Below are 22,002 nucleotides of genomic sequence, written 5' to 3'. Positions count from 1 at the left end.
CAATGTGCTCTTACAAACTGCACAAATCAAGAAATTCCAATATTTTCTTTCTCCTGTGTGATCCTCAGGTCATAGAGGAAGAGAAAATCTATAGCAGCCAATTTGTGCCGTCAGGATTTGTACATCACAGGCAAATGTGTTTTTTTTTCTTTCTCTCAGTGATTGTGTCTCATTTGGGCGAAACCCGAACACTTCACTGTCTGCTTTTTTGTCACCTTGAGTGACTAATGAATCCTCCAGCAATGCTCGTTTGAAACTTGTATTCACTTGTACACCCAAAACCACGGGCTGTTTTTATGTTTTCCTCTCGTGTCTTTGAACGTGCGTTTAAGTTATAGTTTGTTTCCTCTTAACTTAAGCAAAGTAGCTCCCAATTTAGGCACTAAATATTCATTTGAGGATGAAGATGGTGCAGAGCTGCACACTCTTTGACATTGTTGTTTTGTGGTTCAATGGTAGGGAACAGCGGGTGCATGCCAGAATGAGAACATATGGAATACGTCATCATGCCCCTACAGTGTCGTTTTGCAATAGTTCAAACTTTTATCACCCCCCAAAATACAGCAGTAATATTGTAGAAGGTATACCATGGCACACGTCTTGTTAAACCACAAGTAAAATGTCAAATCATAATGTAAAATAATTCCAAGGTGCAGTTATATCTTATCTATATCTATAGGAGCAGAGAATTAATTGTTTATAGATGTCAACTATATACAGGCGGTGATGTTTCCAAGTGTAACTAAATGAAGATAAAAACAGGTTGAGTAGTCTTCCTTGAGGAGTATCATAGGTCTGAGATGTCAAACAAACAAACAAACAAACAAACAAACAAACAAACAAACAAACAAACAAACAAACAAACAAACAAACAAACAAACAAACAAACAAACAAACAAACAAACAAACAAACAAACCTTTCACTTCAGTCTTAGTCTCACGCATTTTAAAAGGATGAATAATAATGCCATGGAACAATAGTGCTGAGGATGTTCTTCACAATATATCACCAGGGTGCTCCAAAGTGCTAATCCCACAAGAATGAGCAGGCACAATTTATGTAAACACATTATTTTAATCTCTTTTGTGGCACACGCACACAAACACGCAACTGTGGAAAACGTCTGAGTGACCATTTTTATAATTCATAATCTGATTTGAATCACAAATTGTCAAATAGATGGAGAAAGAGAAATGGAAAGTATGGAAACTAACAATAAGGGAAGGCTAGGTGAAAACAACGTGGCACTTTTCTATCACAATACATTTTTTATTACTTTTCCTGTGTGCAGTAGCTGCGGTCACATTCTTGTGACGATTTCTGAGTCGGACCATATAATAACTTGAAAGATGAAAGTGTTCCATCCCTGGCCTCGTGTTCTTTAGAAGCCTCCTGTCCTTTTGACTTTTGTCACACTTCAGGTCAAAGTCACAGCATACAAAGACCTTTTGGGATTGAGTTCCCCTCACTATAGTGACTTTATCGTGTGCTCAAAGGGATCAATCTTAAGGGCAACCCTGAAAATAAACTAAAATGAACCTCTTCTACACAAGTGGAAAATAGTTTTGTATGAATCTCTTAAAAACATCCAGTGCTGCATGTTGACAATAGTATCGCGACGGTGTCTCCTATTCATCGTGGTTGCGTTTGGAGGATTTGGAGTGATTGAAAGCATCACTTCGTTTGAGTGCAAAGTATAAAGGCGTGCCAGCGATACTGCAAGTGACTGGCAACCAGTTTATAGTGTCGTCCACTTTTTGCCCAAAAGTCAGTTGGGATTGGCTCCAGCTCACCCGTGACCCTGAACAGGTCAAGCGCTACAGAAAGTGCGTGGATGGATGCCAGAGACCATTCAGGTGATGGCTTCACCTCTCACTAATAGTCTGTGACCTGAAATCACCTTTTGATTAGCTAAGACCCTGGTTGTGCCGCAACGGTCCCAGCATTGTGAATGCTTTCTTGGGGTGCCAAGAAAAAGGTCCAAAAATTTGATGATTAAGTTTGACCAATCCCTGCGAACAAAGTACATCAATTTAGGAGCCTGTAATTACTTTATACTCTTTTAAAGCAGCAAGTGCAGTGCATTTAATGATACTGCCTTTTGCGTCCTTGCTTTATTGCCTCACTATTCTTAGCTGGATTACCTTAATTTTTCTTCACCATTTCATCACAGGCTGGAAACTATGCATCGTCGGCACACCACGCTGAGGGAGAAGGGGCGTCGCCAGGCAGTCCGCGGCCCAGCCTACATGTTCAATGAGCGTGGTTCAGCTCTCACTGCAGAAGAGGAGCGTTTTTTAGATGCTGCCGAGTACGGGAATATTCCGGTAGTGCGTAAAATGCTGGAAGACTCCAAAACCCTCAACTTTAATTGTGTGGACTACATGGGTCAGAATGCGTTGCAACTGGCTGTAGGAAATGAGCATCTCGAGGTAACTGAGCTGCTCCTGAAGAAGGACGGCTTGGCTCGGATCGGAGACGGCCTCCTTCTGGCTATTTCCAAGGGTTACGTTCGCATCGTCGAAGCCATCCTCGGCCACCCTGCCTTTGGCGGGGGTCTCCGCCTGGCTTTGAGTCCTCTGGAGCAGGAGATGCGTGATGACGACTTCTATGCTTACGATGAGGATGGAACACGTTTCTCACATGACGTCACACCCATCATCCTGGCTGCTCACTGCCAAGAGTATGAGATAGTTCACATTCTCTTGACCAAAGGGGCTCGCATAGAGAGGCCTCACGACTACTTCTGCAAGTGCTTAGAGTGTGTGGAGAAACAGAAAAAAGACTCGTTCAGTCATTCACGCTCAAGGATGAACGCATACAAGGCCCTGGCCAGTGCAGCTTACCTGTCACTCAGCAGCGAAGACCCAGTGTTGACTGCCCTGGAGCTCAGCAACGAACTCGCCAGACTGGCCAACATTGAGACAGAATTCAAGGTAAATTGCAGCCGTTTCATCCATCCATCCATCCATTTTCTGAACCGCTTAGTCCCCACGGGGGTCGCGGGCGTGCTGGAGCCTATCCCAGCCGTCATCGGGCAGTAGGCGGGGGACACCCTGAACCGGTTGCCAGCCAATCGCAGGGCACACAGAGACAAACAACCATTCGCACTCGCACTCACACCTAGGGACAATTTGGAGTGCTCAATCGGCCTACCAAGCATGTTTTTGGGTTGTGGGAGGAAACCGGAGTGCCCGGAGAAAACCCACGCGGGCTCGGGGAGAACATGCAAACTCCGCACAGGGAGGGCCGGAGGTGGAATCGAACCCGCACCCTCCTAACTGTGAGGCGGACGTGCTACCCAGTGCGCCACCGAGCCGCAGCCGTTTCATTGAAGTAATTCTCTGTGTATCAAAATAATACAGATGCTAGATACGTAGCTGGTAACCTAAGAGGAATATTATAGTTGCCATTAGCCCAGACAATTTCCATCATTGATTACTCACTCCCTGTTTGGTTTGTACAATGTACTTGTGTCATTGAAACAACAGAAGCATAAAAATGGTGTTGTGATGATGGAGGAAACAGAACACGGCCGGCCATCAATTAGCCTCATCACGTAACCTTTGGCTTGATTCATACCAATGCCAATGGTACCAGCAAGACCATTAAATGGAACAACAAGGGCAGCAATGCAAAGTAATTTTTCATCGCCAGATTCCTATGTCCAATAATACACAGAATGTTCTGAATAGTCTGGAAACTTGCCAACATCAGAACGAAATAATTTTTTTCATACATCTGGTTAAAAAGTGCATGGTCCCCTGCCCCCCCCCCCCCCCCCCCCCCCCAATAACGCTGATGAATAAATGTGACTACCCCCCCCCCCCCCCTCCATTATTTAAGTTGACCATCCCTGCTCTAAAGTCTGGCGAATTTCAGTTCTGTTCCAACTCTCTGCACAGTGCACAGTGCACAGTGCACAATTCAAAAGGCATAAAGGAATTCCCAGCTGAGTGAAAACTATCATAGCGATAAGGAGGAGGCCGACTCCATGTATTTTTTCCATTTTCGCCACCAGTGGATGTCATATCCAAGACTCCCAATACGTTTGTTCCCATTTTGTTAATCCAGTTGATTACACTCAACTATTTGCAGTCTAAATCGGGGTCACCGACTAGATTTGTCAGAGGTGTAGAATGGTACTGGACAGTCACATTTGGGGCCTGACGCTCAAATAATATCACAAAAAAAGAAAAGAGGCATAACATTATGTTTGGTGTTTATTGTTTATATATGTTTTCATTACAAAACATAAGGCATTTTCAGCCTTTGTGAGTCAGACTTTTATTTGATTCTCATAATTATGGAATCCTGTCCGGCCCAGAGGCCACCAGTTGACGATCACTGTTCTAAATCATCACATCAGATAGCAACGATCTGATAGCAATTTCAATTTTGCTGATGAATTGTTTCATTCCTTATCTGCCCATGTCTTGTTTCTCTTTTAATTTGGCCATCACCTCATTCATCCAACTCTTCCGTCTGTCTACCCAGTCTTGTTTGTCATCCAGCCTCTCCACTCACTGTGTTCCCCGTCTCCAGACAAGTTAATGAGAAGGGCGCACCTGAGGGAACACAGTTATGTTGGCACTCATCTGTCTCATTACCATTTCATTATCACCAGTCTGTCTTCTATTGCTGGCTCTTTTTTTATCATCTCACTATTGTAAAATATTTGAAAATGTGGAATCAATGCGGGATAAGAGCTCCATTGCTGAAGGATAGGCAGGTGCCGAGGGCTCCGGGGGGGAGGGCAGTGAAATTTTGAAGTTGAGGAGCTGAACAGCACTGCGCACAAAGGTTGCTCTCCACCTCACAGTTCTGAAACATGAGCAGCACAGCAATATCGCAAGGGAAACCAGTCGAATAATGAGAACACGGCGTGTGCGGTGTCCTGCAGGCTGTCCTCCCTCAGTGGGGGTGTTGCTCTGACTGATATAACAAACAAACAACCTTTACCAAAGGTGAAAAAAAATCACAATATTCCTGAGTCTGACACTTCATTTCATCACTCACAGACAGTGTCCTTTTCTAACTTTTGACACTGCTGTTATTAATCACATGATTCAAACTCTCAGTGTCGACATGTTGATGAAATGCATAGTTATGATGTTTGATGTGACATTTACACACACAAGAGGGAGGGTTTAATCCTGTGTGTGCAACAAAGACAACCGCAAACAACACACAAGTACACAACCTGTCACAGCACAGGGATGAAGAACAGTTTATGAAAATGTGTATCAGGGCTTCCCCTGGCAGCAGAATATTTATCTCTCAACAACACGCTTTTCAAGACAGCGCATCAATTTCTCATAAGGGCCCACAGACACATGCAGTCTCTTAACCTCTCAATCATTCAAAGAGCCGGTATGAAGGACAAATGAAGGTGAGGTTAGTACACACCTCAAAGACTCTGTAAATGTTGAAAGATAATGTTGAAAAGTGTTTCACAATATCACTATTTCATATCAGTCAACATCAATAATTATTGAGATTTTAGTTTTGGTCTTCTTTAGTGTAACAGTGGGGAACAAAATGTTTAACCTCTTGTTGAATGCCCCGTACATTTAAGAGTTCAACCAAAATATACAGACAAAAAAATCTGGAAATGGAGTATAAATGTGTTTCCTGGCCACTTAGTTCGATATGGCTATGATGACAAGAGGGGAAGTTGAATAAGAACGTAATGTAAAGCTGAAAAAGTGCTGTTTTGCAAAAGCAACCATAACCGGAAGCACTACCTGACCCAATTGGAGCTTGCCCAGTATTTAGAAACAGATTTTGTTCTACTTGAGGGGTTTCTCTAATGCAGAAAACTAAATGTGAGAAGAGCGGTATTAGCATTTTGAGAAAAAGAACAGAAATCCTTTTTTCAGCCATCTTCACACATATTGCATTACTTTATATGTGAGTCACTCGACCGTGACCGATTACCCTCTACTTCACACAACTGGATCCATTTTCATTCTCACAACATCATCCCAATGCCTTTATCTCCCCCCCCCCATCTCCCCCATCCCATTGCACAAACCACATACTCTGAATGCTGAGTGAAATTTCATATGTGCGTGTAATACCCTAATGTGGGTCTTACAATGCAAGCGCTATTGATATTCTTATGCAGAACATGTTTTACATATTCCTTTTCCCAATGTAACCAACCATGATTGTTATAGTGTTAAGAATCCCTGCTGTCTGTCTCTTTTAGTCTTCAAAAGCGCAAGCGGCCGAGACATTATTTTAAACTAGTCTGTGCTTTTTGCTCTTGCATATGTTCCAGGCCATTATACAAGCCTTATGCTGTGTACGTATAGTCATCTTGCTTATCAGCTGGTGTTGTATTTTTCACGTGTTCTAATTGACATGAAAAAATAATTGTGTTCTGTATTCAAAGGTTACAAATTGCTCCCATAAGCATGTCACCAGCAAAAAACACATAAGCAGCAACATTTATTATTCCCTGTTTTGTCCACATAGCAATTTAGAATTGGTATACCTATTTTTATTCATACATTGCCTACCGGTTGTGTCAGACTGGCCGTGACATCTGAAAATTGGCTAAAATAAATGTCACAAATTACCTGCTATTGTGAATATTAAACTGTTCTTTTAGTGTACAGCTCATCTCTTTTTATGACTTACCAAAATACGTAGTTTTAACTACTATTACAAATTTTTTGCATTGTTTGGGTTCATAATTGTACTGTATTGAGTTGTTTATGCATACCATAAAAAGGAGACTTCCTCCACTGGCAATCAATATTGTGAAATCATTCAGCAGGTCATTCCCTTTTAAAATGTCAAGTCGTATTTCATAAGCAAGAGTGAATGCAACTTCTGAGGAACAAGTGTTTATCAGTACATTTCTGTTGTCTGACCCTTTTCTTTACCTTACTATCTTCCGCCCACGATTCAGAATGACTACCGTAAGCTGTCCATGCAGTGTAAAGACTTTGTGGTGGGAGTGTTGGACCTGTGTCGGAACACCGAAGAGGTGGAAGCCATCGTGAACGGTGATGTTGACCTGTGCCCGCCGAGTCCCTACAACCGACCCTGCCTCAGCCGTGTCAAACTGGCCATCAAGTATGAAGTGAAGAAGGTAAACTGATAGAATTCCATTCCATCACTATAAAGACTTTACGACTTTTATATGTACTTTTTTCAAGGTGGGTACACCTCTATCCAGCACACCCTCCTACCACTTTATCACTAAATCTCATAAGATTTACGAATGCAAGTGCTATTAAAAATGATGCCTTCACCAAGATAATAATGGACAGTTGGAGAGATATGACTTCAATTAGACACTGAGGGATCCTCATTATTATTTCACCCCGTCATAAATAATGGGACCAAAATATTGGAAAGGCTTTTCTATAACCCCTTTTACATGGTGTGTCAAATCAAGTGCTGTTTTGCCCCCAGATGTCTGCACTATATATGTATATGTTCATATACAATTTGAGGTCTGCCCAAATAACTCAAAACAAAAGTTCTCATAGTCTAGTAGCCTTTTGCGTTCCTTTTTTCCATATTGCATGTATATGTGCATTCGCCTGAATGTCCAATTGTAATTCGAAGGGTGCTGAGAGCTTGAAGTTACAGTACTTTGGAGGCATTTATTTTGGTGACAACCACATGAGCTCACATGATTGACATGACCTTTTAGAATGCTGCCACATCCATTCCGGACCACCTGATGGTGACCGCACGCTAGGAAGCTCCTTGAGGACTTTACCTTTCGTTGCATTTTCACAAATCATTTATCATGTACAAAGTCCCAGGAGTTTCTATTGCAGAAGCAACATGGACTCTGTGCTGGACTAAATGTCAAAACAATCACCAATTGCCATTTTCTCTACCACATCTCCTCTCAGTTTCAAATGCGCAACTTAACTGTTTGACCCTCTATCTTCTCTCCTCGGCCAAATCTCTTGTTTATATGTGCATGTTTGTGTCACATGCAAGTATTGCTCGTGCTGTTTATGCTGGCCTTAATTCTCACCAAGCAAGCATGACCAACTCAGGGAGATAATTGCACAGGAGACAAACAGGGAGGGAGGGGGCTTTTTGCCATGGAAACCAGGTGCCGCATGACTGTGTGTGATGCATGTTGCTGGATTCAGGGATGGGAATTGTTTTGGTTGAATGCGTATTAATCAATGCACTGAATGGTCAGTGGATCATGTATCTGTCTTTTGGATCTAAATTAGTGCAGATTCACACTCCATGAAAATGACAAATGAAACTAATAGATGAAGGTCTGAAAGTTTGATTGAGTGTTTGATTAATTTTGTGGCATCAATATACTGTAACCCTCATATAAAAATATTTTTGTTTCACTGCTGATTACTAAATTTAATTTGGTTTTACAGCTTGGTGTGCCGTTCTGTGAATGTGCAATACAGGCAAGGTTTTAGATCACATTAGAACATTTATAATAAGCCATACAGGTTTTGCAGTATTCGGTGATGAACTTTTACCAAGGTAATACTAATATTTTAAAATGGTTAGTTACTTTATAACCACTCACAATTTAAATGATGAATGTTAATGGGAAAGTTTGCATCTTTTTTTTACATGCCACACAATTGACATCAATAAAGCAATTTTAATTATATGTCAGCATATGTCAACTTGTACCTCAATGTCAAATTATTTGTGGTGTGCAATACTGAGCACTGCTTCGCCAGTTTACTGTCTCCTGCTAACTTCTATCTCTTATCGCAATAGCAAATCATGTTAGCTGTGGTGTGAAGCAAAAGAGAGATCCTTGAAGGCAATGTCTCTTTTGATATTTTAATACAAAGGAAAGGGCTAGTGAAAGAATACAAAAACAAGAAAGTGTAAGGATCCAATGCAGTTGCTGTCAAAGATCCAGCATGCTCGCTTGAAAACGCAGGTTAGCGTTTGTCAATTGTTTGCGTAGGAATCGATGCAAAAAGAAAAAACTGTAATTTTCGTGAATATGTGAGTAAGCTCACTCTCCACAATCATAAATGTTAAAATACAACAACTTAAGTGACGGCTTTCGTGTAAAAAATCAAAAGAATTTAAGTTTTTGCAGTGCAGGGCCCTGCAGTTTGCCTGAGGACTTTCAATTACTGTATGAAAGGCTGCCATTACAATCATTTCGTTTTTCCTTTATGCTCTCTTTCTCCCATTTCCGTCCAACTTATTTTGTTATACTCTGTACTTTATCCTGTGTCACCCTCTCTCCCCAGTTTGTCGCCCATCCGAACTGCCAACAACAGCTACTGACCATTTGGTATGAGAACCTTCCTGGTCTCAGGCAGCAGTCGATTGGCGTTAAATGCTGGACCGTGCTGGGGGTCACCGTTGGCCTGCCATTCTTGGCTGTTGCCTACTGGATCATGCCATGTAGCAAGGTATGTTGTTTTTTTTTGTTGTTGTTATATTGAACTTTATCACATTGGAAATACAGTCAAAGTGGAGAACAACAAAGCTTGAGGGGTGGTTTATTATTGTTTAGTCTATTCCTCTGGTCTCGTCTCGTATTCCTTGCTCTTTTGTTCTGCATTAGGTTTATTCGAATCTAAAGTGACATGCTGAAATATGACATCTACTCCTGAGATAAGTGAGCTATTATGCAAAACTCCAGATCCCCCTTGATTAGTAGTCATTTAATCCTCTACATTATCATTGAGCTTTGAGCGCTGTCCCTGCATGTGTGTTTCTGTGCACAGTGGGCTTCCATAAAGCCTTGCAAAGACCTCTTAAGTGCTTCGATTAATTGTGTAAACAACGTTAAAAAAGTGTACATATGCTCACAGAGGAGTAATGCTGAGAGAGCCTTTAATTTTGGATATAAATGCACAGCCATTATGTATTTGTGAAGGTAATTGTGTCCAAAGTCTTTTCAGAAAAGTGCAAAGAAAGCGCAAGTCTGAGCTGTAAATATTTAGCAGAAGAAAAAAAAAAAAAGGAATCCAAATCTTGTGTATTACTAACATGATAAATATTTGGATTATTTTCACTTGTTCTTTCTCTTTCTTCATTTTTTGACTTGCCCCTATAGATGTATGAATTGCTGTCCTTTTTTGGAACTTGTTTGTACTATATACCCTCGTCTCCTGGGAGATTCAAACCCATGGCACCGCAAGGGAAAATCCATGTATCAATACCCACATGGTACAAACCATCCATTTTTACTTGACGGTTTGGCTAGGTATCAATGAAAGCACTAATTACAGCCTTTATATACTTCCATCCATTTTCTATACTGCTTTTCCCCACGGGGGTCACGGGCATGCTGGAGCCTATCCCAGCAGTCATCGGGCAGTAGGCGGGGGACACCTTGAACTGGTTGCCAGCCAATCGCAGGGCACACAAAGACAAACAACCATCTGCACTCACACTCACACCTAAGGGCAATTTGGAGTGCTCAATCGGCCTACCAAGCATGTTTTTGGGATGTGGGAGGAAACCAGAGTACTTGGAAAAAACCCACGCCGACATGGGGAGAACATGCAAACTCCACTCAGGGATGGCCGGAGGTGGAATCAAATCCGCACCCTCCTAACTGTGAGACGGACATGCTGTCAGTGCGCCACCGAGCCGCCCCCTTTATATACTTGTGTAGAAAAAATGTTAGGGAACATTAGAAGGCTTTCACAACCCTGGACTACGTCTTTGTATCGTATCAATTAAAACTAATATTATCCTTTTTTGTACACAACATTTGAAAAAAAATGACAGCATCTGTTACTGTAGCTAGTATTGTCTTACTATTGTCACACTCAGCTGCGAAAAAAGTTGACCGGGCTTGGATGTGTTGCAGAATGAGAGTGTGTGCACATTTCAAAATATCTGTACAACCCTGGTGAGACACACAAGGAGCACCATTTATATGCTTGAAATGTGCTCACCGAAAACAGATCTTTTGTTGGAAGACCGATTAGCTTTTGTCACACAGTTGTCAGACCAATCTGGAACAAGCATCTCATTTCAAGCAGGGAGGTGAATCTAATCAACCTTATCATCGTAACAACTGAAGGAGCATGTCCTAGTGACATGGGAATGTTTTCACAAAATCGAGCTTCACCTTTGTGGTGTGCCTGTGTGCAAGCATGGTATTGGAACCTTATGTGCTGCAGTACCTGCGGATAGTAGTGGTCTCCTGTGGAAAGATATTATTAAACACAGCAGGTTTGAAGAGAGGTGCTGAAACTGTTAGCATGTAAGGCATTTTTCTTTTCAAGTGATGCACTGTGGCATTTTTATATCTTATTATTTCTATCTACACAAATGTCATTTATGTCCTAAATAGTAGATACAATTTGAAATTCAATTGTTTCAATCAACAATTGAATGTGCCCTTATGATAACGTGGAACTAGGAATCAGGGATGATTCCAGTTGCAGAGTCACTCCTAAATCATTCATCTTTGCCTAATCTTTGTGGCAGCTGATAAAATACACTTGTGACAGAATTGTTCTCATGGGATGATAAGGAGTACTTCAAGATTGGGTAGCCAAGCGAAATACTGAGTCACATCAAATACAGTTCTGGGTTGTTTCATTACCAAACATTTTTTTTTTTTATTAATCTAGCGAAATGTGTTGATTTATTTTTTATATTGGATCAGATTAAATATTCTAATCATGGCCCTTCAAACAAAATAATCGGACAATTAGCCAATCTTTGCCGATTGTTTGACCTTTATACACTCCAACCATATGCAATAGTTGTACACAAGTATCACTGGTTTCATTCACAGTACACATACACAGTAATCTTGCATCCTTAAATACATATCATGAAATTTGTTGATAAGGTTAACCTGTCATTTAAAACAAAGCAAATATGAATTTTTACGAGCAACGCTTAGGTGAGCAGTGCAAGTCGTGAATAGAATGGACCTGAATGTCATTATTTTACACACAATCTAAAGAAAAAGTGAACTTTATTTGGGGTCACTCCAAAGTACTTTCAGTGGTGACAGGCGTGTAAGCAAATGAGTTTTGATGTAAATGGATAATTCCCCATCCCCGGCAGATCACAAAATCTGAGCATTTAAACAGACGAGTGTCGACCTTTTATACCCACTGTGCGAGTTAACATGGAGCCTCTTCAATATTTTATATATCAGCACTTTCATCCATTGAAATTCCAAGTCCAAGGAGAGTTCCTGTGTGTATCTTCTCACCACATTTGTAGTGCTGCTTGCCGGTATATTGGCCCAATTTATCACGTTAAGGATGCCCGTCAGGTTGGTGGCCACACTATTATTTTTTTCTTCCTATATACTTACAGCAGATGAAGTTTCACTGGTATCTTTTGTGCTTTTGCAAGGTGCATTGGCTTGCATTACAATTATTTTATTGTGGAAGGTACGCTTCTCATTTTTATACAATGGCAGGAATTGATCAGATGGAGATCATTTTAAGAGCATAAGGCATCGTTTAAGGGTTGAGCTGTGTTGTGTTTCAGGGGAGGAGTGTACAGTACAATGACCATTGTAGAATTTTCCTAAAGTTTGATCCTTTCTCCTTCCAGTTAGGTCAAACCTTAAGGAGCCCATTTATGAAATTTGTGGCTCATGCGGTCTCCTTCACCATCTTCCTGGGTCTACTGGTGGTCAACGCCTCCGACCGCTTTGAGGGCGTCAAGAACCTCCCCAATGAGACCATTACGGACCACCCACGGCAGGTGTTCAGAGTCAAGACCACACAATTTTCCTGGACAGAGATGTTGATCATGAAGTGGGTGTTGGGTGAGTTTTGACTGCTTTAGGAAGTTTCAATTACGGCACGTTTATTCACCCGATTTATCTTGAAATCGTGAAAAAGCAAGACAAGAGCCTTCATTGAGTCTGTTGAGGTATGTACCTCTACATTTTGAAAGATTGATTCAACAGAGATGTTATTTTCTTACCTCTTGTATTTGTATTATGTAAATTATGTCTGCATTTTAACAAAACTTCAATTGTAACATTCTTCACACCATAAAGACATCTAGGTTGTCACAATATGTCAAAAACTGCAGACAGTAATAAGCCCACAAACAGATCGACCCCTATTAAATCATGTTATCAGGTAATGAAAAAAAAAATGCTTTAAATTGGTATCAGTGCTGTAAAATAATCCAAGGAGGAGAAAGAAAATTACTTTAAATTGGTATCAGTGCTGTATGATAATCCAAGCCGGAGAAACCAGCCATCCTTTTTACAGTCTAATTGAATCCATGTTATAAAACTTATGCACCGTGACGATAAGCCAGCGGAGCAACATTGATATGAAGTAGAATTACAATGAACGCACCAGTCGGGTTTTCTTCCCCAAAGCCCAAATGGAAACTGTCAGAAGTAGAGTCTCATCTTAAAGTGGGATGAAAATACATCCTCACCAGAGCAAACGTGACAGCAACACAATGCAGGATAATGAGAACAGATAAAAGCCTGTGAAGATGAAATGGTAATGACCAACGTGAGGAAACATGAAGATGGAGAGATAAATGAATTTAATCTCAGAACTCAGCTGTTTTGCAACCTGCTGATGTTTGTTATACTGTACTTGTATCACATCACGATGATTTTTTTTGGCCTTGTGTGTGAGTGCAATAATTGGGAAGAAGAAAATCTTAATGATTCCAGAAGTTTGTTTTAATGGTTGCAGATATTACACTGTTGGTCGCAATGCAAATGAGCAATTTGCTCATCGCTTTGGCTTCAAAGGCGTCAGGGTTGATTTTTAATGAGACCATTTGTGACTCCCATGTTGGACATCTGGAGAATTATAAATAATGAACTTAAATTTTAACATCTGTGTATTATTAAGGCGTGTGCTATTTCTGAATATTTACGTATATCTAACAGAAAGAACCTTCTGTGTTGGTCACTTGCATCAGGTATGATTTGGTCCGAGTGCAAAGAGATCTGGAGCGATGGACCCCGAGAGTACATCATGCACCTATGGAACCTTCTAGACTTTGGCATGCTTTCCATCTTTGTGGCGTCCTTTACGGCACGATTCATGGCGTTCCTGAAGGCGTCCAAAGCCCAGCAGTACGTGGACCTGCATGTGCCAGATGAAGACCTCAGCAATGCCTCGCTGCCTGATGAGGTGGCCTACTTTACATTTGGTGAGATGTTTGCCATTATTGCTTTTCAAAGGAAAAGTACTTCAAGTATTATTTTCAACAAGAGATTTCAAACAGAGGGCGGCTCGGCGGCGCACTGGGTAGCACGTCCGCCTCACAGTTAGGAGGGTGCGGGTTCGATTCCACCTCCGGCCCTCCCTGTGTGGAGTTTGCATGTTCTCCCCGGGCCCGCGTGGGTTTTCTCCGGGCACTCCGGTTTCCTCCCACATTCCAAAAACATGCTTGGTAGGCCGATTGAAGACTCCAAATTGTCCCTAGGTGTGAGTGTGAGTGCGATTGGTTGTCTGTCTCTGTGTGCCCTGCGATTGGCTGGCAACCGGTTCAGGGTGTCCCCCGCCTACTGCCCGATGACGGCTGGGATAGGCTCCAGCACGCCCGCGACCCCCGTGGGGACTAAGCGGTTCAGAAAATGGATGGATGGATGGATTTCAAACAGTTCAGAAACTTGCCATGGATAGCATCAATTGTGCGTCGGATTGGCGAAGCGTGATGCCCATGAAGCTTCTCAATCTTTATGTTATACAAACCCAAATATTTCTTCAAAGAACGCTAATAAAAATTCAATTTACATTTTTCATGAAAAACACAAGTAAATAATTTGCATTTGCGAATCGCTGGGTGCCCAACTGCAAATATTTAGGTATTGTCCGTAGTTTTGAATTGCAATATCACCAATAATCAAACTTGTCATAGTTGTGCTTACACTGGGTCTTACACTGCCCTATACTATAACATGACTAGGCCTGGTATTCATTATTATTTTTTACGGACTCAGTTTTTAGCTTTGTGGCGAAAGACTGTGAATACTAATGTACATACGATTTCGTAGTGTTTTTTTTTTTTTGAAAATTAGTAAAACTATTATGGGGTTTTGTTTGTAGGGACATTTTATTTTTTCCCTTTTGAAATGAGGCAATAACATCAAAATGTGGGGAACGTGAAGCGCTGCAAGTGACTGATTCAACAAAATATTAATGTGCAACAGGATGGTTTATCCTGGTTACAAGGCACATTTTGAAATATATTTAAGTCACTGTTGTGCTGCACATGTTGCTTAATTGAAACGACCCATGAATTAATTACAAAAAATCTAACTTATACAAAAAGATTTAATAGAGTGCAAATTTCAAATTCAAAATATCAACGTCATCTATTTGAATTTGAAATAAAGACCGGTGTGTGCGTGTGTGTGCGTGTGTGTGTGTGTGTGTGTGTGTGTGTGTGTGTGCGTGTGTGTGTGTGTGTGTGTGTGTGTGTGTGTGTGTGTGCGTGTGTGTGCGTGCGTGTGTGTGTGTGTGAGGGGGGGGGGGTGCGTGTGTGTGCGTGCGTGTGTGTGCGTGCGTGCGTGCGTGTGTGCGTCCGTGTTAGTGCGTGTGTGAGTGAGTGAGTGAGTGAGTGAGTGAGTGAGTGAGTGAGTGAGTGAGTGAGTGAGTGAGTGAGTGAGTGAGTGAGTGAGTGAGTGAGTGAGTGAGTGAGTGAGTGAGTGAGTGTGCTCTGTTTGCATCCCATGGACATAGCGACAGTATTTTAGAGAAACACACAGTATGATTTGATGTTAAACGAAACATCCGCGATTATTAAATAACATATTTCATTGCACTGTAGTGAAATGTGCTGCTATTGCACTGTTTGCATCTTGGAAAATAATCTTCATCAGTGCTGTCATCTAGTGGCGTGACTCTGTCACGACACATTAACGCTGCACCATATGATTTATTCCCTTCCTCATTGTCAGTGATCATCACCTTTAACTGCCCTCCATATGTCTTTTCAGGACCACCATAACAATTCCCACAAGTACTCTTTCCATCTTCCTCCCTAGCGTGTGCCTGCTGTTGTTTTTCTTCGCTTTATTTACTTTTTATCCAAAGCCCATTACTCTTTCCTGCTTGCGGGGTCTGTTCTTAATTCTCCCCGAACTGTCTATCTCTTTATCCCCTCTCTTTGTTCCCCACAGATCTCACATCCATCGCTTGTCAGTTCTACCCATCACCCAGGGTCATCTCAGTAATGCTGGCTTTTTCATCTTTATCCAGTTTCTTGCTTCACTTGAAAACAGATGACTCAAAATGTTTATTTTGTACATGCAAATATTAGAATTGATGCTATTAGGACAGTTAATTAGGAACACCTGCACGATTGATGAAGTTGTAATAATCTGTTCTCTGTCATAAATGTTTTGTTTTGTTTTGTTTTAATCAAACCCTTTGTAGTTGATGTAGGATTGTCTAATGACTACACCATCGCAAAACAGTTACAGCTTCAGTAGATGATCACTTCATTCCATTTTTTCTCCCCTCCTCCTCCAGCCAGGAACAAGTGGCGCCCGTCAGACCCCCAGATCATCTCTGAGGGTCTGTACGCCATCGCGGTTGTGCTGAGCTTCTCGCGCATCGCCTACATCCTTCCAGCTAACGAGAGCTTCGGCCCACTGCAGATCTCGCTGGGACGTACGGTCAAAGACATCTTCAAGTTCATGGTCATCTTCATCATGGTGTTTGTGGCCTTCATGATTGGCATGTTCAACCTGTACTCTTACTACCTGGGAGCCAAATATAATCCAGCCTTTACCACGTGAGTTACACCTTTAATTTTTGTGTATTTCTTGATGAGGCACTATTTTGTCTGTGATGGTCATTCTCGTCACAAAAAAAACTCCCATCTTGATAATGTTTCTCCGTTGAAATGACGTGAATTGCCATTAATCTGTTCCGGCATTCTCAAAAACATCAGCATTGTTTTAAGTGTGTTTCTTAAAAGGAAATATACCTTGCTTTAATATTGTCCTCTAATAAACCATACAGTAAATAACATAGTTTAAAAGAATGTAAAAAAACCCTGAACTACCTATTTGCAACTTGAGATTGCGAGGGACTGATCAATTTAGAGCTTTACAGCCTTACAGTGCAAATGATGTACCGTTAATATTCAATGCAGTGGATTGTACTCATTCTGCAGTATGAAGAATAATTACAGAGCATAAGGCAGAACGAGATGGCAGAGGCTAAACAGCTTGATTGTTGCTTCAAGTATTAGCTTTGCGAGCTTTTAAAATTAACAGGCCTCTAGCACTGTATTACATATCTCGCCAAAAATATGAGTTGAATGTTATGACAAGTCTTGTTATTACAACACTTCCTCGGCTCCAAATTTATTAAGTTAAAGTTAAAGTCCCAATGGCACTTGATTTCATGTCAACTAATATTTAACATTTCCAACCTGTTCCATGCAATTGAGAATAAAAGAGAGGTTATGTGTGTGGGGGTGCATGTGTGCGTGTGTGTGTGTGCGTGTGTGTGCGTGTGTGTGTGTGTGTGTGTGTGTGTGTGTGTGTCTGAGAAGTAAAAAGTCAAAATTAAAAACTTCATTAGCACAAAGAAATAAAACACAAGTCATAACTGTATGCTTAGTTTTATGTATTTTTTTCAAACGATGTAAAAATAATGCATTGGTTTTAGTCTTACGATCCCCTCAAATAGTATATTTTTTGTCTCATTTTGTCAGCAGTTGAAATGGCACAATTTGCACTGAATCTGATAAGACTGTTTGTAATTTGCATAAATTACTCTGTTTGGCTCTCTTAACTATCGAGGACGGATGAGGAAACGTGAACGCGATTAATTTTGTCTGGTGTTTTCCAAATTGCTGTTAGGTAGTAGCATCTGTTGTCTTTGTAGCACTTATTGGCATTTGTTTACTGCCCGTGGCCATGTCTTAAATACTCTCTGCATAATCCAAATAGAGGTGTAGGTTTTCTACCTGCAGCGCAAGGACTCCACTTTTCATGCTTGTGCTGTGCATATAGAGAAGCTCTTGTGCAGAGCTGCTGCACAAGCGTCTTAGAAGTGGTAAGTTCTGCTTGGCTGCTCACTCAGAGCCAAAGATCCAGGCTATGAGGTGAGCAGACAGACACCGGCTGTAATAGAGAGAGTCACCCTAAAATTAGAGAGACAGCTGGGTGGGATGCATTCCAGTGCTTAGCTGTCTCTCCTTTGGGAATAAAAAGAACTCTCATTAGTGAAATACCAATCAAGTACATTTTACGTATCATAGGAATTAGGTTCCCACCAGTGTCTGCCGGAGTTAGCTGCACTTCGCTCTGATTCACCTTCAATTGCCTTCATTGTTTTGTGGAAGGCATATGGAGGGAGCAAAAAGTTAAATCCTTGTACAATAAGAAACACGTTGCAGTTGTTACTTACGCCATCAGGGGTCAGTCTGACTTTGGTCTCAACCTACAGCGTTTTCTCAAAAACCCCTCAGCTGAACTACACTTATATAATCTAATGGTATTTAAAACACACATCTTAGTAAATAGTATGCCTCATTAATAAACATGAATGCACTATTTGCCAATTCACAATATGTTTATTAATTTGTGGGGTATGCTCTGCACAGCACCTCTTTACACCCTGGAATTCTATTTTGAATAAAAAAAGGGGGTGGGGACTTTTCTTAACTACCCACTAAATCTCATTTGTTGCTGCATAACAATGTATCATGCTTCTATCTTTGTAGAAAAAGCTTTGGGCATGGCAATGTTCTCTAACTACATGATTGCGGGGCCCAGTGCACAGATGCATCAAGCCATGCTTGGAGGAGTTTGGTGTTGGAAAACTTGTGCCTGAACCTGACACAAACCCATTTGGGATGACCTTGAACAGATTGTTAGCTAAACCCTCACTCAGCTCCAATATCTGACCTGGCAAATATTGTTCTGGATGAATGGACATACATTCCCACGGACACTCTCCAACATCTTCCCACAGGGTTAGAGATGTGTATAGCCCTCCTCCTTACTTTTTTCCATTTTTGTTTTCCATGCAGACACTTTTCCACACAGTCACAGGTAAATGAAGTCTGACTTCAAGTGAGAGACAGCATTCACTCTATGTAGTTAGAGTGATAGCTTGAGTGACCCAACCGACAAGTTTATGAGATATAATAGATCATTCCTTTTTTTACAAGCACTTTATAGTGGTAGTAAACTCAAATCATCACACTTTACAAAGCATAGCAATCAGAAAATAGCCTCCAGGTTGTTTGATGCCACTTCCAGTTGGGGTTTACTCAAACTAAAGAAGCAACAAAGGGAATATTACTTTGTGTGTTTAAAATTGCCCCAAATAAATATAGTGTAATATTGTAATGCCTGTAATGTCATGGTCAAGGATGCACACAGCCGCTAGTGCAACTTGGTTGCTTTTTATTGAAGAAAAGAAGGGACAGAGAACACATTCATACATGAGCTGCTGGCAGCCACAACTCCCGGCCATACGCTCCACTCACTTTTTCTGACGTCAGTTCCCACTCAACTGGCCCCGCCTTCACATTTCCAATAATGAACAGACATTACAGTATATTGTTAATTTTCTACATTAAATGTTTTGGGGGAAGCTGGAACAGATTAAGGCAATTATCATTCATTTCAATAGGAAAAGATGATTTGAGAGTTTTGAGTTATGATCATGGTCACTTAACATATTAAACTTGTATCTCAAGGCACCACTATTTCCCAAAATGTATATTTCAATGGTGAGATGTTCCAAGACTAATTTAAGTTCAAATGTTTCCTATCTCAATCTTGACAGCATCTTTTCGTTTGTGGGTATGTGTGAGACGTATGCTGTCGACCAAGGCATATATGTTTGATGCTCTGAAGCAGGAAGATGAGGAGAGAGCCAGGTGGAGGTGTTAATGATACCCCAGGAGGGGCCATTTGGGGTGGGAGATTTAGGGTGAGGAGGTTAGATGGAAACATGTGGCATCAGTTGCATCTTCTTTCACACTCACACGTACACACATTCTCATTTTGACTAAAGCATTCACACGTTTACTGATTTTGGTACCTGATGCAGGTGACCTGTCCCAACCAAATGAAGGGACATATGTACAAAATGGATAAGACTGCAAAAAAAATCACTATTTAACAGTCTGCCTTTTAAAAACAAAAAATCACTTTGAATATGTGTTTGACGCAAATATTTAGTGTGCCGATAGCATACTCTCATTCGCAAAATTCTCTGCGTGAAGGCACAAAACAGCAAGATACTCTCCTCCAATGAATGTCACAAACTGACAAAAATGCTAAAAACATTCCACAACTGTTTCACATGACAAACAATGAACACTGAATGACAAAGAAGAGAGAAAAGGTACAAATTAATATAAACTAAAGCAGCACTCTAATAACAACTAAATAACCATCATCATTGTAACCATTATAAAGTCAGAATTTTGATACACCTTTTGTCAGATCAATACGTCTGTGTGCGTGTGTGTGTGTATGTGTGTGTGTGTTTGTGTGTGTGTGTGTGTGTGTATGTATGTATATATATTATATACTATATATATATATATATATATATATATATATATATATATATATATATATATATATATATATATATATATATATATAAGGGCGGCTCGGTGGCGCACTGGGTAGCACGTCCGCCTCACAGTTAGGAGGGTGCGGGTTCGATTCCACCTCCGGCCCTCCCTGTGTGGAGTTTGCATGTTCTCCCCGGGCCCGCGTGGGTTTTCTCCGGGCACTCCGGTTTCCTCCCACATTCCAAAAACATGCTTGGTAGGCCGATTGAAGACTCCAAATTGTCCCTAGGTGTGAGTGTGAGTGCGATTGGTTGTCTGTCTCTGTGTGCCCTGCGATTGGCTGGCAACCAGTTCAGGGTGTCCCCCGCCTACTGCCCGATGACGGCTGGGATAGGCTCCAGCACGTCCGCGACCCCCGTGGGGACTAAGCGGTTCAGAAAATGGATGGATGGATATATATATATATATACACACATTATTTTCTTGCGTAATTTGAGCAGGGGGTTCATAACTGTTACTCTGAGGTTTCATTTATTTTTTGAATTGCATGGCTAGTCAGATCAAATGCTCCCGTGGGCCACATATGGTCGATAGCTAGCACACTCCTACATTCAATTGAGCCGGTCTATCTATTGTTGCGGCCAGTGTGAGTATACCCAATATGTGCAAATACACAGAGATACACACATGCATAATGCCTGCGTTCTGCATAATTTAACAGATGTTCAAACAATATGGTTGTACTGTTTAAGTAGCACACATGCACACACAGGCACACACAGACACACACACACACACAGTTTTCAGGATTCAGATTTGGCCAATCGAGTAAACCCACATACCTCCCATTTCTAGTCCGTTAGTTGACAAACTTTTTACACCAAAGAACACTTTAAAATTATTTGGCTGCCCAAGTGGCACCATAATGACCAACATTAAAAATGCAATAACATGGGAGACTCAGTATTCTTAAACATGAGACAAAGGTTTTATTCCTAAAACTATTGGTTATAAACCACTGTAGCAGTATGCACATTTTGAAAATTTACATTGCTTAAATAATTACAAATCAAAAATGTGTACTTAAATATTGAATCAACCAAAAATTTGACCTCAAAGTAACGTAAAAATTGCACCTAAATGAATGGTTCCGTTCTAAAAGATTAAATGCAAATGTGTTGCAGTTTAAAGTTAAATACAACTGTACTTAACAAATGTATTGTAATGAATTGAAAATTGTTTCAGCCATACATAGTATATTATACAAAATTTAACATGGTACCATTTGAAGATTTAATTCAGTAACTCTCAAATACCATTATTGTAAACCCACGCACCACACTTTGAGTATTCCTGTTTTAGTCAATCAAGTGTAAACGGATTGCGCAGAGCAGCAAAATGGATCAAAAGAAAGAAAAGGCTAAGGATACTCAAAGACAAAATTATTATTGATCCAAAAAATGTCAAAATGAAACAGGCCAAATGGACAAAAAATAAATCAATTGCAATCAGAGGGAGACGGCAGTGCCACAAACAAAAGG

The 22,002-nt window shown here is 40.9% G+C and overlaps 1 protein-coding gene across 1 annotated transcript in view; it reads left to right on the top strand.

Moving 5' to 3' along the window:
• Positions 1-22,002, top strand: part of LOC125982100 (short transient receptor potential channel 7-like) — a 47,185-nt gene that overhangs the window by 5,610 nt on the left and 19,573 nt on the right. Inside the window, 6 exon segments of the mRNA XM_049742302.2 lie at positions 2,175-2,937; positions 6,924-7,106; positions 9,232-9,396; positions 12,527-12,743; positions 13,877-14,110; positions 16,438-16,702. Coding sequence (XP_049598259.1) covers positions 2,175-2,937; positions 6,924-7,106; positions 9,232-9,396; positions 12,527-12,743; positions 13,877-14,110; positions 16,438-16,702 — 1,827 coding nt within the window.

Source organism: Syngnathus scovelli, chromosome 1, assembly GCF_024217435.2.
Source record: "Syngnathus scovelli strain Florida chromosome 1, RoL_Ssco_1.2, whole genome shotgun sequence".
Taxonomy (NCBI): domain Eukaryota; kingdom Metazoa; phylum Chordata; class Actinopteri; order Syngnathiformes; family Syngnathidae; genus Syngnathus; species Syngnathus scovelli.
The sequence above is the reverse complement of the archived record's forward strand: the minus strand, read 5'-3'. Positions and strand labels throughout refer to the sequence as shown.